This window comes from Bubalus kerabau, chromosome 15 (genome assembly GCF_029407905.1).
Source record: "Bubalus kerabau isolate K-KA32 ecotype Philippines breed swamp buffalo chromosome 15, PCC_UOA_SB_1v2, whole genome shotgun sequence".
NCBI lineage: Eukaryota > Metazoa > Chordata > Mammalia > Artiodactyla > Bovidae > Bubalus > Bubalus kerabau.
The window spans coordinates 30960018-30978589 of NC_073638.1; the positions used below are offsets into that span (position 1 = coordinate 30960018).

The window sequence follows — 18572 nt, forward strand, 5'->3', positions numbered from 1 at the left end:
GCATTTAGTAAACATGTATTGTCAAGTATATGCTCAGCACTCTACTAGTTAATTGAAATACAAAGTCAGATAGAATGTGTTCTTTACCTTTAGATAATTTAAGGTTTAGTGAGTGAGTCAGACAAGTTAACAGAATATTAAAATTGTTTTGAAAATCAGTCAGCTGCAACATTATGACTATAGCTAACACTGCTATATAACATAGGAAAGTTGTTAAGAGTGTAAATTCTAAGAGTTCTCATTACAAGGAGAATTTTTTTTTTTCCTTTTTTTTCTTTCCTTTTTATTGTATGTTTATGAGAAGATGTATGTTAGCTGAACCTATTGTGGTAATCATTCACACTATGTGTAAATTAAGTCATCATACTGTGTACCTTAAACTTACACAGTGATGTGTGTCTATTATTTTTCAATGAAACTGGAAAAAAAATCAATCGATTAATTGATTAAAATAATTTAATCCAAAAGAAAGTGGAAAAAGTGAAAAGGGGAAACAACAAATGAGACAAGTGAAAAGCAAATAGCAATGATGATAGACTTAAACCTATCCATATCAGTAATCACATTAAAGGAAAGTGGCCTAAACGCCCCAATTAAAAGGCCAGGATTATCAGATTGGATAAAACAGCAAAGCCCAACTATATGCTGCCTACAAGAAAAATACTTGAATAAATACACAAAATTTCAAAGTAAAAGGATGGGGAGAGGGGTTCAGGATGGGGAACACATGTATACCCATGGCTGATTCATGTCAGTGTATGGCAAAAACCACTACAATATTGTAAAGTAATTAGCCTCCAATTGAAATAAATAAATAAAAATTTTTTTAAGTCAAAGGATAGGAAAAGATATACTGTGCTAACACCAATCAAAGTAAACTTAGTGTGAATATGTTAATAGCAGATAAAGTAGATTTCAAGCAAAAATATTGTTAGGAATAAAGAAAGTCACTTCATAATGATAAAGTGGTCAATAAAAAAGAAAACAGCAGCTCTAAACTTCTGTGCATCTAATAACAGAGCTTTAAAATTCATGAAACAAAACTGACATATAAAAACGACATGTAAACAAATCCACAATCAATAACAGTGACTTCAATATCTCAATAATTGAGAGCAGTAGACTGAAAATCAGCAAGGATATGAAACACTTAACACCATTGACCAATTTGATCTAATTGCATTTATAGAACATTCTAGCCAACAACATAATATACTTCTGTTTTCTGCAAGTGCACCATGGAACATTCACCAAGATAGACCATATTCTGGACCATAAAATAAATTTGCATAAATTAAAAAGATTTAAGTTATATTAAAAGTATGTTCTCTGACCACAATGAAATTATTGGACATCAATAAAAGATTTATGGAAAATCTTCAAATATTTGGAAATTAAACAAGAATTCTGAATAACCCATGAGTCAAAGAAGAAATCAGAAAGGAAATGGGAAATTATTTTGTGCTGAATGAAAATGAAAGCACAACATATCAGAATTTGTGGAATGCCACTAAAGCATTACTTAAAAAATTACATTATTAGAATTTAAGAACTATCAGAAGGACTTCCTTGGTGGTACAGTGGTTAAGAATCCACCTTCAATGCAGGGGATGCAGGTTCAATCTCTGGTGGGGAAATTAAGATCCCACATGCTGCAGAGCAACCAAGCCCACGTGCCACAACTAGAGAGCTTGTGTGCCGCAACTACTGAAACCCTCTGAGGACCACAGCCAAAGGTCCCACATGACCCAACAAAGACCCTGTGTGTTGCAACTAAGACTCATTGCAGCCAAATAAATTAATTTTTTTAAAAAGCCACCTATTAGGAAAGAGGAAAGGTCTAAAGTCAGTGACCTTTCAACTTCCATTTTAAGAAACTAGAAAAGTAAGAGGAAATTTAAATCAAATTAAGCAAAAGAAGAAATGATCAAGATCAGAGTGGGAGTCAATGAAGTAGAAAAGTAGAGAAAATCAGTGAAAGCAAAAGCTGGTTCTTTTGAGAATATCAGTAAAGTTGTTAAATCTCTAATCAGGCTAATCAGAAATGAAGATGAGAAGACATTACCGATTTGGGGAATGAGAAGTGATACCAGTACAGATCTATAAGTATTAAATAGATAATAAAGGAATATTATGAATACCATGCCAGTAAGTTTAGCAATTTAGGTAAATTGTGGTTTGGAATGTTACAAATCTCAGCAATATAATTATATACATAAATATATCAGTATATATACCTATGTATTATATAATATATAAATAACATATAAAACACACATGTGAACTTATAAAAGACATGTATATGTGTGTATATACATACATACATGAACTCACACACATACATAGATGGGAGCTAGATTTCTCACTGTCAGGGAAGTTAAGCCAAGGGGTGAGGTGAACCCTTTGGTACTGGATTAGAATCAGAGACGTTAGTGTGAACTCATCTTTAGCTTAATAAATATACGGTGGATAAATACAAAAACAATTATAGATGTGTATATATGTACAGATTAATTTCTTAGCTTTGTCTGCTAGTAGGACCAAGAACTATTGACACCCCAGTAGCAGCAAGCACATTTAGCTCCCAGATCTTGGTTTCTAAATACCAGTCCCATAAAAGACTCCTTAGAGAAATGATTGATTCTAGGGCTGGAGTAGGCAAGATATAAGATGAGCCTAGAGCACTTTATAGTCCAGAAACAAGGAAGTGCTAAAAAAAGTAAAACAGTGGGAACACAGATGCCAACCTGAAAAAACTCTCAATGGCTTAAGCTGGAATCCCTTTTTGAGCAATGAAATAATGTAGTATTGATTAGAACTCAAAAGTATAAAATAAATATACATGAATTCATGCTGATAGAAATGATTGCATAAATTAAGTATGGGGGAAGATACAAATTTTCCTTATGGGAAGAGTTCCAAATGGTATACGTGAATTCTGCCTCTTTCAGGAGATGGAGCTTAATCTTCCCAACCCCTAGTATGGGATTGGATTTAGTGACTTGCTTCTAAAGAATAGAATATTGAAAGGGGGCAAAAAAAAGAAAAAAAAAATACAGGGCAAAATCTGGCAAATTCTGTTTTATCCAAATGACCAAGGGTAATATTACTAGTGATGTCAAGTTGATATTATATATCCTCCGATATGGGCTTCCCTGGTGGTTTAGACTGTCTGCAATGCAGGAGACCCAGGTTCGATCCCTGGATCAGAAGATCACCTGGAAAACGGAACAGCTACGTATTCCAATATTCTTGCTTGGAGAAGCCCATGGACGGAGGAACCTGGCAGACTACAGTCCATGGGGTTGCAAAGAGTCTGACACGACTGAGCAGCTAACACTTTGACCTTTCATCCTCTGATACATGACAAGAAAGGCATTTCACCTCTGTGGTATTTCAGAAATAGGCCCACATATGTATGTACAATTGATTTTCAACAAAAGTGTAAAGGCAATTCAATAGAAAAAGGATGGTCTTTCCAACAAATGATGCTGGAACAACGGGATATTGCTATGCAAAGAAATAAATTTCTGTCCATACTCATGCCCTGTTCAGAAATTATTGTAAAATATGTCGTAGACCTAAAAGTAAAATTGAACATCATTAAACTTTCAGAAGAAGATGTAGAAGAAAAATGTAGGACTTTGTTATGTTGGGGAAAGCTTTCTTAGATATAACACCAAGAATGTGTGATCACATTCACAAGCACTAGGAGTTAGAACATCAACATATCTTTGTGGAGGACACAATTTAACCCACAGCAACTGTGGTGGTTCCCAGTTTAGAGACTGTTTTCATGTTTAATGCAGGGGAACTGAGAATTTCTCTGTGTACTAAGTACAATTCCTGTACTGTGTATATAAGTAAAACATCTTCCATATCTTGGCTTACTTTTCTCTCAAAGGTAATGATGATATTATAATTACTAAATACAGAATTATTTGAAAATTTGAGTTTGGTGTAGCTTTTTGGCATTTATTCACTTTGTGGATAATATGCTTCTAACCTGTTATGTATATCTCTGCTTTATCCATTTTTACTTTTAACAGTTTTTTTAACGATCTCTTTCACCTGTTTTGTGCCACACTTTGGCACTTGGGCTGCAAGGTAATGTTACCTTGGACCTTTGTCTTACAAAGTCTGTTCCTAAAACAGCTCCTTCAGCTTCTTGCTTCTGTGTGTTTCCATAAGGGTTAGAAATGATTTCACAGGATTGAGCTAGGAGACTGCTGTGTCTTCTATGTTCTGTTTACCTTGTACACACAGAAACTCCTCTTGACTTCCAGCTAAACTCCCATGTGGATTCCTTACTATAGATAACTTCATCTTAAGGAAGAAATCAACAGGGAGTGCATACCTTGAGTTACAAGGGTATTTTGTTACAACATTGTTTATTATACTGTAAAACTGGAGCTAGCCTAAATATTTACAAAAGGGAATTGGTTGAGTTAATTAAATAGCTGTATCACAAAGCACTTTGCAGTTATCAAGAGTGATCTGGAGCCCTGTTTTTTGAATCTTTATCTCACTTGTAAGTTCAATATATAAAATAAATAAAAGTTAAATAGCTCTGATGTATGGGAAACCCAGAGTCTCCATCTACCCATTTTTGTCCCCTGATGGTCCTAGAATTTTATGCAGCACAGTTTAAAACCATTGCTTTGGTTTAAAAAAAAAAAAAAGTAATGATGTAAATTATGTTGATGTTTTATTAAGTTAAAAAATTACCAAATAATATGTCTGTTATGCTTCAAGTTTTATAAAAAGAATTTTTATACACTGTGTTTATGCTATATACAAATACAGTAGTCTATACCTTGAGAGAAGATAGAGGATGTGCTCATAAAAATTCTAGGTATTGAGATAATGGAAGAATTTTTGGTTTCTATTTTGTCTTTTTAAATTGTGTACATGTGTTTCTTTGAGAGTAAAAGATATTTTTTCATGTTAAGAAACAGAGAATCATTGCTTAATAGGAAACTTTACATTTTGGGAAAATAATCTAATTCCTCAGTTCTTTGTGAGAGAGGAATTATCTTGAGAATGTTATAAAATACTCTTAGTAGCACAGATTGATTTAGAAATTATTAATCAGTAGTCTTAGGTGTTTGTTAAAATAAGTCACATTTTTATCATCCAAGGGAGAAAACAGAATTGAATGTCAGTGGATTCAAAATGAACTGAACTTCATAAAGCACTGATTCTCAGTTCTGAGATAATGTAAGAAGGTCAAAACAATTGAAATACTCTTTCCCTCCACCTTTTCAGATTAAGTATTGTTGTGAGCTGTTTGTTAATGAGTATACCTCCGCTCTAGTTCCTTGGTTTTATTGTAGAAGAAAGGGTGAAAAGGGCATGCATATATCTGATTTTCTCAACTTTGCTTCACAAAATTGGAGGGGTTTTTTGGTGTTTTTTTTTTGCAGTAGTTTGAAAGTTTGAAGTATTCAGGTTTGGCAGCAGAAAGTGTGGTTTTATGATAAACTTAAGTGGATAGCTAAGAGAAATTGAGTTGTTATTATTTGATTGCAAAACCAAAGCGTTTATGAAGAGAAATCTCCCTAGTTTTAAAACCAAAATTTTCATCAGAGCATTCATTATATACATATCCAGTAAAAGTATTTTCAGTGAAAATTAATTTCCTCAGAAGAAAATAAAGCATTTTTATGGATGTGGAAGGTGTGTTATGTAGAAAATTTAATTGTAATGAAACTGGCTGTCCATCAGTTTGGTTTGTGGTCTTATCTTTACCTATATTTTGTATTCATATAGCCTCAAAATTTTCATTATTTATGGAAATATCTCACCAGCTAAGGAATATGACTTAAATATAAGGATTGATAATCAAAATCCTTACCCATAATGCATTATTTACATAAATTTTTAAAATTGTAAGTGGAAAACATAGAATATGCTCAGTCCTTATTCCCTTCAAGTTCTTCTCAGAAAGTGTATAAGGTTTTAGTTTCCTCAGAAGAAATAGACCTGTGTAGGTTTAGATAAAGGAAATTGTGAACATTTTTATCATATGTGGGAACTAAATATATACTCTTCTTATTCCGTATGTTTTCTTGTCCTGTGATTTGGGGCGTTACTTGGTTAAATACAGCTATGGCAGTGATTAGGCTCCTTGTAGTCAAGGAGTGAGCACACACTGTGCCAACACCTGAAGGTAAGCAGAGATCAAGAAGAATGGTATTCTGTGGTTTGGGAGTTAATGTCGCTTTGGTGGTTTTTCCTTCTCCCAAGATTTTAGAAATGAAATCCTATTACTGTTGTGTTGACACTGGATAAGTATTTAAGAGCACTTAAGAGAATCCATTATAATTTGTTTTCTTGTTTAATTGGTAGTCCTTGCTATATACAATGCTGTTTTTAATTGATACATAATAATTTAAATTTTTTATATAATAGAAAATAATTTAATTTTTTATGTAATAGAAAAAATGTTGACATGCTATCTTATATTTTATTAAATTGTCAAAGTATCTTAATGGCACCTCAGTGCAAAAGGTAAAAAGCTAACAACTAAGGATTTCTACTTTTTTCAGAAGCACAATTGTATCTTTTGCCAAATTTGAAGAAAGAAGCTTATTCCTACAAATTTTGCATAATTGTCACTGCAGCTTACAAAATTTGAGCTTTTAATATTAGTATATGTTGGTGTAAATCCTTGTTGGGAAACATTCTCATCCCAGGTTAGGAGGCCTTTCTCTCCCTCTCATTTTTATTGTCACAAACAAATCCTGAAAGAGGGAATTGTGAAACAAGGTTAAGATTTAAATTCCTATCTATAATATAAGGGGAAAAATTGGAAGCAGTGACAGATTTTATTTTCCTGGGCTTCAAAATCACTGCAGATGGTGACTGCAGCCATGAAATTAAAAGACGCTTGCTCCTTTGGAGGACAGCTATGACAAACCTAGACAGCATATTAAAAAGCAGAGACATCACTTTGCTAACAAAGGTGCATATAGTCAAAGCTATGGCTTTTCCAGTAATCATATGTGGATGTGAGAGTTGGACCAGAAAGAAGGCTGAGTGCAAAGAATTAATGCTTTTGAGTTGTGCTGCAGAAGACTTTTGAGAGTCCCTTGGACAGCAAGGAGATCAAACTAGTCAATCCTAAAGGAAATCAACCCTGAATATTCATTGGAAGAACTGATGCTGAGGCTGAAGCTCCAGTACTTTGGCCACTTGATGCAAAGAGCCAACTCATTGTAAAAGACCCTGATGCTGGGAAAGATTGAAGGCAGGAGATGGGGACAACAGAGGATGAGATGATTAGATAGCATCACCAACTCAGTGGACATGAGTTTGGGCAAACTCCAGGAGATAGCGAAGGACAGAGTAGCCTGGCATGCTGCAGTCCATGGGGTCACAAAGAGTCAGGCACGACGACTTTGCAATTGACCAGGAACAATGCTATCTAAAGAAAATCATGCATTGACCCTGTAAGTCCTGAGATTATTCTGTAGAGTCCAGTTTCTTGCTGATTTTTGTTTAATGTGTTTGATATTTTGATTGGTGTTGAGTGGTATGAGAATACTTAAGTAGTTTGAAGGTCTCAGACTTTTTTCAGATTTTTTTTTAACTTTTTTTTTTTTTTTTTGAGTAATTTGAAGTCTTAAAAAGACACTCTAAGTTAGTAGTGATACTCATTATCTCAAAGGAAATTTAGTTAGAAACCTTACAGGAAATACTCACAAAAGTGATAATGTTCTAGATTATCAATAAAGAGATGAAAGTTTAATAAGCTATTATTTTCTTTTATGACTTACTTTTCCCAGTTCAGAAGCAACCAATATGAAATGTATAATATCTCTGACAGAGAATTAAAATAATTTAGAATTAACTATTTGATTTGTCAAAGTATGTCCACAAAAACAAGAGACATTTACTTAGCATCTGTCTTGTGTTTGAAATTCTTCAGTAAAAGTGGGGTATACTAAGCTATGTTTAAAAAGTTAATTTGAGATCTTACATTACATTCTAGTGAATCATTTTTGGATCTACACCGAGCTGAGCTCCTTGTTCCTTGTCATTCTGTGGTTTGTATTGCAAGGTCCAGAAGTTTAAAGCTAATAACACCATGAAAAATTCTCCATGACTCACCCTGTCAGCTGTGACTTCTGCTTTAAGAGCCTTTCTGATAAAACTAATTATTGTTTTATTGCCAGCTCTGCTAAACTTTTCATGTTTTGGGTCTGTATGCTAACAAAAAAGCACAGTGGTAGATAATGTTCAGACTCTTTTTTTTCTTTTTTGTCTAGATCCAAAATTTTTAGTTCTTTTAGCAACTCTGAACTTGACCAGTTATAAATTATAGGTGGCAAGAGGATTTATGACTGGTATTTTGGTTTTTTCTTTTTTTTGGTGGGAGGGAAGTGGCGGTAGTTGTTTACTGCTTTTGGTTCTGTGTCTTGCTGTCCAGAGATGTAAAGATTCAGTTGACAGTCGGCTGATGTCAGTATTGTGCTCTGAATCATGTGCTTTTCAGTACTGCGTATTGTAGGCAAACGTCCTTACAGCTGTCTTCGTTTATTATTTTGTGAAAAATGAGATAATAACTTGAGCTAACTTGCTCATATTCATGTTAGAGTACTTTCAAAATTAAGTGCTTTGCTTCAGGTTATTAAAATTAGTTTTTAGAAATAGACAAATGAAAAACTCAGTTTATGTCCAGGACACAAACTACCTTAATCATTCTTGATATTTTAAAGATGAGGAAATGTTGGACTCTTTACTAAATGGCAAGCAAAGTCATCGTAATTTCACTTTGTTTAAAAAAATCACTGATCTTACTTGCCAGAATTAAAAGTTTTGGTTATAATCTGATTTTTTTTCTTACCCTGTAGCAACTAGGAAATTTGGTAACTTGAGTATGGACATTAATTTTATATAATATGACTTGGCAAGTTAAGTTTATAGTTTCATCATAGACTTTGAACTGTGCATTTCTATGGATTTTACTGAGCTAAAAAGCTATTTGAATAATGTTAGTCTTTATTTTTCTTTTCTATTGAATTTGAAGTCATGCCACTAAAATTCAGAATTTATATTTGTTCTTCCTGATTGTTGTTCAGTCGCTTACTCGTGTCCAACTCTTTGTGACCCCATGGATTGCAGCACACAAGGCTTCCCTGTCCTTTACCATCTAATGTTCAAACTCATGTCCATTGAGTCTGTGATGCCAGCCAACCATCTCATCCTCTGTCGTCCCATTCTCCTCCTGCCGTCAGTCATTCCCATCATCCAGTGGGTCCAATCCAAAGAGTCTTTTCCAGTGAGTTGGCTCTTTGCATCAGTGGCTAAAGTATTGGAGCTTCAGCTCCAACATCAGTCTTTCCAATGCACATTCAGGGTTGATTTCCTTTAGAATTGACTGGTTTGATCTCCTTGCTGTTCAAGGGACTCTCAGAAGTCTTCTTCAGCACCACAGTTTGAAGGCTTCAGTTTTGTAGTGCTCAGCCTTTTTTGTTGTCCAGCTCTCATATCCGTACATGACTATTGGAAAAACAATAGCTTTGTCTATACGGATGTTTGTAGGCAAAGTAATGTCTGCTTTTAAATATGCTGTCTAGGTTTGTCATTGCTTTTCTTCTAAGGAGCAAGTGTCTTTTAATTTCATGGCTACAGTCACCATCCACAGTGATTTTGGAGCCCAAGAAAATGAAGTCTGTCACTGTTTCCATTATTTCCCCATCTATTTGCCATGAAATGATGGGACCAGATGCCATGATCTTAGTTTTTTGTATATTGAATTTTAAGCCAACTTTTTCATTCTCATCCATCACCTTCATCAAGAGGCTCTTTAGTGCCTCTTCGCTTTCTGCCATTAGGATGGTATCATCTGCATATCTGAGGTAATTGATATTTCTCCCCGCAGTCTTGATTCCAGGTTGTGATTCATCCACCTCAGCATTTTGGGTGGTGTACTCTGTATATTCCCCAGTGGCTCAGACAGTAAAGGATTTGCCTGTAATTCAGGAGACCTGAGTTCGATCCCTGGGTCAGGAAGATCCCCTGGAGAAAGAAATGGTAACCCACTCCAGTATTCTTGCCTGGAACAATCCCAAGGATGGAGGAGCCTAGCAGGCTACAGTCCATGGGTTTACAAAGAGTTGGACATGACTGACTGACTAATATACTTCTGCATATAAGTTAAATATAAGTTAAATAAGGTTGACAATATACAGCCTTGCCCAATTTTGAACCAGTCCATTGTTCCATGTCCAGATCTAACTGTTGCTTCTTGACCTGCATACAGGTTTTGCAGAAGGCAGATAAGATGGTCTGGCATTCTCATCTCTTTAAGAATTTTCTATAGTTTACTGTGATCTACACAGTCAAAGGCTTTAACATAGTCAATAAAGCAGAAGTAGATGTTTTTCTAGAATACTCTAGCTTTTTCTATGATCTAATGGATGTTGGCAGTTTCATCTCTGGTTCCTCTGCATTTTCTAAATTCAGCTTTTATTTTTGCAAGTTCTTGATTCACAGACTGTTGGAAGTCTAGCTTGAAGGGTTTTGAGCATTACTTTGCTAGCATTTGAAATGAGTACAATTGTGTGGTAGTTTGAACATTCTTTGGCATTACCCTTCTTGGGATTGGAATGAAAACTGATGTTTTTGCAGTCCTGTGGCCACTGCTGAAGTTTTCCTAATTTGCTGGCATGTTGAGGGCAGCACTTTCACAGCATCATCTTTCAGGATTTGAAATAGCTCAGCTGGAATTCCATCACCTCTGCTAGCTTTGTTCATAGTGATGCTTCCTAAAGCCCACTTGCCTTCACACTCCAGGGTATCTGGTTCTAGGTGAGTGATCACACCATCATGGTTATCCGAGTCATTAAGATCTTTTTTGTATAATCCTTCCGTGTATTATTGCCACCTCTTCTTAATATCTTCTGCTTCTGTCAGGTGCATACCGTTTCTGTCCTTTATTGTGCCTGTCTTTGCATGAAATGTTCCCTATGCTATGCTATGCTAAGTCATTTCAGTCGTGTCCAACTCTGTGCGACCCCATAGACAGCAGCCCATCAGGCTCCCCCGTCCCTGGGATTCTCCAGGCAAGAACACTGGAGTGGGTTGCCATTTCCTTCTCCAGTGCATGAAAGTGAAAAGTGAAAGTGAAGTCGCTCAGTTGTGTCTGACTCTTAGCGACCCCGTGGACTGCAACCTAACAGGCTCCTCCGTCCATGGGATTTTCGAGGCAAGAGTACTGGAGTGGGGTGCCATTGAAATGTTCCCTAGGTAGCTCTAATTTTCTATAAGAGATCCCTAGTCTTTGCCATTCTATTGTTTTCCTCTGTTTCATTGCATTGTTCACTCAGAAAGGCTTTCTTATCTCTCCTTGCTCTTCTCTGGAACTCTGCATTCAGATGGTATATCTTTCCTTTTCTCCGTTGCCTTTCTCTCCTCTTTTCTTCTCAGCTCTTTGTAAGGCCTCCTCAGACCACCATGTTGCCTTTTTGCATTTCCGTTTCTTGGGGATGTTTTTGATCAGTGCCTCCTGTACAGGGTTACAAACATCTGTCCGTATTTCTTCAGGCTCCGTCTATCAGAGCTAATCCCTTAATCTATTTGTCACCACCACCTTATAATCATAAGGGATTTGATTTTGGTCATACCTGAATGACACTTAGTAATGTCACTAGTTCTTCCTAATAGCTACTAGTAATTAAATGCTTAATATGCACAAGGCAGTGCTTCTTATTTAATGCTTCTCATTTTATGATTTACTCCTCAAAACGAAGTGGTGAGTTCGGTGTTAGTATTATCACTGTTCTACAAATGATTCTTAGCGAGGTTAAGCAACTTGCCCAAGTTCAAATACCTTTTCATTGTAAAACCAAAACATGAACCTTGTGTTTTTTCTGAGGAGTCATTGAACCTAAGGTGTTGAGATCACATGTAATTCTCATTGACTGTACTGTGACAATACTTTGGCCACCTGATGCGAAGAGCCTACTCATCGGAAAAGACCCTGATGCTGGGAAAGATCGAGGGCAGGAGGAGAAGGGGGCAACAGAGGATGAGATGGTTAGGTAGCATCACTGACTCAATGGGCATGAGTTTGAGCAGCTCCGGGAGATAGTGAAGGACAAGGAAACCTGATGTGCTATAGTCCATGGGGTTGCCAAGAGTTGGACATGACTGAGTGACTGAACAATGACAGTACCGTAACAATACTGGAATAGTCTGTTTTTTGCACTGATGTTTATTATCATTTTACGAGGAGCTGAGCCTAGGAATTATCTTAATTGTTAACCTGTTTTGCAGAATTCTTTGTCTAGTAACTTTACTCACTTAAGTGATTTTTCTCTTGCATTTTAATATTACTAAAATCAGGATGTATGTTACAATGGAATTTTTGAGAATTCTAAATTTAGTAGCTAACATTGTTTGAATGTTAATAAAAGCTTGACCACTCTCCAATGTAGGTGAAATTTCCTTAACTTCCTCCCCTTCATTTCGGTCATCCATTATTAAGAACCATCCAGACTCTCAAATTCCTCATCATAACTAAACCCAGGGGAGAAAAATCTAATATCTTGGAGGAAACAGAATAGGAATTAAGGTTTGCCTGTGATATCCCCATTTCTTCTTTCAGAATGCTTCTCACTGCAGTGGTATCCAAAGGCTAGCTTTTGTCTCACCAAAATCAATAAAAGGAAAATATGATTTCTAGTAGGCTATTTATTATATGCAAATATGTTGTAACACATCACTTCGGCACTTCTTTGCAGTTTTTTTTAATCCAGAAGAAATTCTGTCTAATGGTCTTAAAGCTTTTAGGTTTTAAGATCTCTCTTTTTAAAAAAATTTATTTTTCTCTGCCCTGGGTCTTCGTTGATGCGTGCGCTTTTCTCTAGTTGCGGAGAGCAGGGACTACTCTTTGTTGAGGTGCTCGGACTTCTCATCACGGTGGCTTCTCTTGTTGCAGAGGACGGGCTCAGTACTTGTGGCACATGGGCTTAGTTGCTCTGCAGCATGTGGGATCTTCTCAGACCAGGAATCGAACCCGTGTCCTCTGCACTGGCAGGTGGATTCTTTACCACTGAGCCACCAGGGAAGCCCTGAGTTTTTAAATCTTAAAAACAGTTACGACATCATGTATATGTATATATGTATCATAGAATCATTAAATCTGGCTAAGAAATGAAAGTCTTATTCCAATATATATATTAATTGCAGGTTAGGGTTGTTTAATTACCGAATCACATTTCCCTCTACACGATTTAACATATTGGGAGAAGTGTGAAAATAAAAGATTGGGGGAGGCTTCTGTATATTGTAACCTAATGATTTAATACTAGAGCTCAGAACTAACCAAGAAAAGGCATCCTGAGTCAAGTGAGTCAATATGTTGTGACATTTAAAGCCCTTGGTTAGGACTTTTGGCACACAAGTAAGCTTAGTATGCTAAGACGACAGAAGATGAGATAGTTAGATGGCATCACCAACTCAATGGACACGAGTTTGAGCAAGCTCCAGGAGATGATGAAGGACAGGGAAGCCTGGTGTGCTGCAGTCCATGCGTGCATGCATGCTAAATCACTGCAATCGTATTCAACTCTTTGCAACTCCATGGACTGTAGCCCTCCAGATTCTCGGCCCATGGGATTCTTCAGGCAAGAATACTGGAGTGAATTGCCATGCCCTTCTCCAGGGGATCTTCCCGACCTGGAAATCAAACTCGTGTCTGCCTGTGTCTCCTGCATTGCAGGCGAATTGTTTTCCCACTGAGTCACCTGGGAAGCTGCAGTCCATGGGGTTGCAAAAAGTCAGGTATAACTTTGGGACTGAACAACAACCAAGGCACCTTATCCCAGTGGCTCAAACTCCTGGTAACCCTTTCCTTTATCTGTTACGATTCTTCATATTGGCACTTTGACTTTGTCATATATCTAGCAAAATACATACACACACACACACACACACACACACACACACATATATATATATATATATATATATATATATATATATATATAAACACAAACATATTCATTGTTGGCTAAATGTCCAAGTCATCAACAGGATATTTTCAAAATCCAGACGCATTTGGTTAACTAGCCACATCTAATGTTAAGTCAGCATTCAGACACAGCTGTTTCTACTTAAATATCTAACCAGATGAGATTTTCACAATTTTATGATTGGACTACACAATGGACAGGGACTTGGAAATATGGGATTTTTGTACACCAGAATTGTTTTATCAGCCTAATGTTGGGCTACTGTGTTGCTAGAACATGGCCATTTCTCAGCCTTTAGCCTGCCTTTCTGTAGCATTTAGTAGTCGTATCTCTTCTTTGTTGGTTCCTAGGACAGCTCTTTCTCTATTGTGATTTATCTTCTTTATCTCCTTCATCAGCTGTCACATCCTTACTCAGTTGTTCAGAAAACAGGTTACTTTTCCCAAGGATTTGATCCTTGGTGTTTTCTCTTTATGCTGCTGCTGCTGTTAAGTCGCTTCAGTCGTGTCCGACTCTGTGCGACCCCATAGACGGCAGCCCAACAGACTCCCCCGTCCCTGGGATTCTCCAGGTAAGAACGCTGGAGTGGGTTGCCATTTCCTTCTCCAATGCATGAAAGTGAAGTCGCTCAGTCGTGTCTGACCCTTAGCATGGACTGCAGCCTACCAGGCCCCTCCGTCCATGGGATTTTCCAGGCAAGAGTACTGGAGTGGGGTGCCATTGCGTACCATCAGTAGGTTGGTGACATGAATCTACAACTCTAGCCCCAAGTTTTTCTTCGGGGTTCTAGCTTTCTGCTTCTAGTTGTCTCATTACATCTCCATGTCAATATCCAGGAAGCGGTAGTGATTTTACAAAACCGTGGGATTCTGTTGGTGATGTTCTTAGCTAGAGCTGATGGAAGAAGGCCCTTGACTTTGTTACTTATGTGCATATGCAGCGTCACATGCATATGTACATGTGTATTTGTTTGTGTTACCACATATTTTAAAGTGGAATTTGGTGATTAGAGAAAAAGTATTGTGATGTAAAGATTTTTTTGAGAAATTTCTTTGTACTTGGGGACTGTGGTAAGTCAACTGCAATAAGGAAGTTGTACTGAGGTAGCCCTTCTTATTTCATTTTTGTCCTCTTTCCTTTCCTTTCCTTTCCATTCCCTTGTAAGAGAAAATAGCTCAGGAAACTGGTTTACAATCAGTAGTCTGGGAACTTCCGGTTTCTTTACCAGAATCTCCCTGGATGATGCAGTTTCTGACGCAAGCAGCATTGTTCTGGGATAGGAGTTTTTAATATAATGGTTGTCAGCCCAAGTGGCTATGGTTGCTAACTGCAGGTATTATCCTCTGCAGAAATTCAGTTGGGAATTCTTTACTGCCAACTTTTATGTTCATCTTTTTTTTTTTTTAATTTATTTTAATTGGAGGATAATTACTTTATAATATTGTGATGGCTTTTGCGATTCTTTAAATTTAAAACCCATTCCCTCCCACCTCCTCCAGCAAGTAAGGATGGACTACTTAGGCACTCTTATTTCTGAATATTTTATAATCTTTTGTAATCAATATGTTCTTTAGAGCAGTGTCCTCTCTCTTAGTCCAGAACCTCTATTTCTTGTCATGCCTACCTGGGTTGTAAGTTAATACTCTGTAACTTATTAGGGAAGTTTTTAGATTCTCTTTTTCTTTGGGTCAATTTTAATTTATATGGGAATTAAAGGGAATTATAATTAAAGTAATATTTAGGCTAAGTTTTCTTTTTATGCTAAACTATCTCCATGCCAAATAAAATAGTCAAGTATCATTGTTTTATGTTTATTTCTTCCTACCCTTACTAATGTGCTTCCCTGGTGGCCCAGTGGTAAAGAATCTGCCTGCAATGCAGGAGACACGAGTTCTATCCCTGGGTGGGGAAGATCCCCTGGAGAAGGAAATGGCAACCCATTCCAGTATTCTTGCCTGGGAAATCCCATGAACAAAGGAGCCTGGTGGGCTACAGTCCATGGAGTCACAAAAAAAGTCGGACACAACTTAGCGACTAAACAGCAACCCTTACTAATAGTCTTTTAAAAAAATTACTGATATTCTTAATAAACCCTGTTCTTATTACCTAGACTAAATAATCTTTACATGAAATAGTATAGGTTGAGATAATTATAGAAATGAGAAGAAGAATAGAAGTTTGAGAACATTCCTTTAGACTTAGGTTAGTGTTTATGTATAGCATCAAATTCTTATCAGGAAGCATCCAGAAATATTCTTTTAAAAAGACAACTAAGAGGAAAGGCTGTGGTTCTTTTTCCTTACAGAACTGAAAAAAATGTTTAAGTACCCTTTGTTTTCTACTTTTGGAACTTGTTTTTACTAACTGATAGTACTTCAATGGTAGTTTTTTCTAGAATTCTGTTATTATAGAGATAATTGAATGGGGATTATTTATGTTAAACATAAATAATTGAAGATCTTGATTTGATCATGATCAAAGGTTAGACACAGACCAATAGAGCAGTAATCAGCACCCAGCTATTTTGGATGGGGAAAGGTGAAGAAGGAACTTTCTTTCTAGGAAGAGTAAATATAGTATTTATATTATAATATTTATAATGGTGACATTTTTCTAGCTTCCATTTTTTAAGTCTGTAAAAGAGAAATAATATCTTCATAGATATTTTTAGAATTAAAAAGTAATATATGTGAACAGTTTAGAATAGTGCTTAGCATCTACTAAGCCCTCAATAAATGTAGCTATTGTTATTATTATTTGGATTTTTAAAGAGAGAACCCATACTCAGGGACAGCTGATGGTAAATGCACCTGCAGTTTAAGACTTAACAAAGTAGTTAAGAGGTTAAAAAATGTATCCAGTTCCACTTGTTTGTTGAATCTTGCCTTGGAAAAGTTAGTACAAGATGTAAATCCCTTATTCTGGTTTTATAGAATGAATAAACTTAATAACAATCGTACAAGTGAAATAACTACATCTAATCTTTTTTGTTTGTTTGTTTGTTTCAGGTTTCCCCTCAAAAAACCTATAAGGTAAGTTGTTCAGTTGTACTTCATATGTTTAGGTTCAATGTTACTTAGAAGTGTTCCTTTGAAATTGTGGTGCATTTCCGTGGTTTTAGAAAATGTGGATTTAAGTAGTTTAAGATTTCAAAATGTTTTACAAGTTTGAAATGTAACAGGTGTTGCATATTTTTTCTGGAAGATGGCATTATTTTGATAACATTTCTAATGTTTTTAATGTAAGCATTTTAAAAGTTTGTTCAAATTGATACTTAAGGTCACTCCCGATGAAGAGATTTAATTTCAGAATCTTTTGTGGCTGTTTTAAGTTGTGAGTAGCTTGGGGAGTGTAAATGGATTGCCAATTTTGATGTGTTTTATAACTTTGGTGACTGTAACTGCCTTTAGTTAATGAACTTTGGCAAACTGAATTAGTTAGTTACCCTAAGAAAGTAAAGGGAAAAAATCCAAAATGTCCAGATATTTCTTGTGTCTGTATCTATATCTTCATATTTATTCATTTCCTGGGATTAAGTGCCTCTTCCTGAGTACTTGTTCTTCAGCATCTCTTTTTCTCGCTGATCTTGTCATAAATATTATTTAAAATGTAGGTAGTGTGTCATTCCTAATTATTACGATACTTTTATCATTTTTTAGTGATGGCATAGTCCAAGATACCAATGCTCATCTTGGCATTTCAGTTAATTAGTAATGTATGTGTTACAGTAGTGCTCTTATTTGCTGCCCAGCCATTATCTGATCAAGTGTAATATGGTAGGGCATAGGAAAAACAGTAATTCTAATGTCATCTGGGGCTTGCAAAAAATACGTCTGTGGCACAAACTGTAGGCAGGCTTTAAAAGAGCCTTGCCTAAGATTTTTTTTTTTTTTTTAACTCTTCTCATCTGTGCTGTATTTACAGTGTTTTTGAACGTGACCATAGTAAATAAAGAATTGGGGACTATGTTTAATTACTTTTCAGTACTGTTTTTTTATCTGTTAATTTGAATAATAGTGATCAACCTGTGAAAACCACTAAGAGATTTTAAGCAGTTATTTCTCAGAATAAAATACACTTTATTACTAAATGCTGTGCTGTGCTTAGTCACACAGTCTTGTCCACCTCTTTGTGACCCCATGAACTGTTGCCTGCCAGGCTCCTCTGTCCATGGGATTCTCCAGGTGAGACTGCTAGAGTGGGTTGCCATGCCTTCTTCCAGGGGATCTTCCCAACCCAGGGATCGAACCTAGGTCTCCCACATTGCAGGCAGATTCTTTACTGATTGAGCCGCCAGGCAAGCTCAAGAATAGTGGAATGGGTAGCCTATCCCTTCTCCAGGGAATCTTCCCTACCCAGGAGTCGAACTGGGGTCTCCTGCATTGCAGGCGGATTCTTCACCAGCTGAGCTACCAGGGAAGCCCTTATTGGTAAATACTGCTCATTATTTTAAAGCACTTTTTTTAAAATCAGCTAAATAGACTGTATTAAACATAGCACAGACTGAATTTTAAAACGTCTTGAAAAATATGAATTAGGTTTATGAGACTACGTAAGGTAAACTCATTTATTGGTTTCTCTTTGTAA

The 18572-nt window shown here is 36.3% G+C and overlaps 1 protein-coding gene across 7 annotated transcripts in view; it reads left to right on the plus strand.

The window, feature by feature from the left end:
* The window catches only part of ARHGEF12 (Rho guanine nucleotide exchange factor 12), a 168455-nt gene that overhangs the window by 58006 nt on the left and 91877 nt on the right, over window positions 1–18572 (plus strand). For 3 of the 7 annotated variants that reach the window (XM_055548395.1, XM_055548393.1, XM_055548394.1), the window contains exon 2: window positions 16994–17017. Coding sequence is in view for 5 of the 7 variants with exons in the window: in XM_055548393.1 (XP_055404368.1) it covers window positions 16994–17017 (24 nt within the window). In the remaining 2 variants the exon portion in view is untranslated. Of the gene's footprint in view, window positions 1–16993; window positions 17018–18119; window positions 18416–18572 lie in introns of those variants that run through there. The other 4 variants (XM_055548390.1, XM_055548391.1, XR_008702921.1 and 1 more) reach the window with 3 other exon arrangements.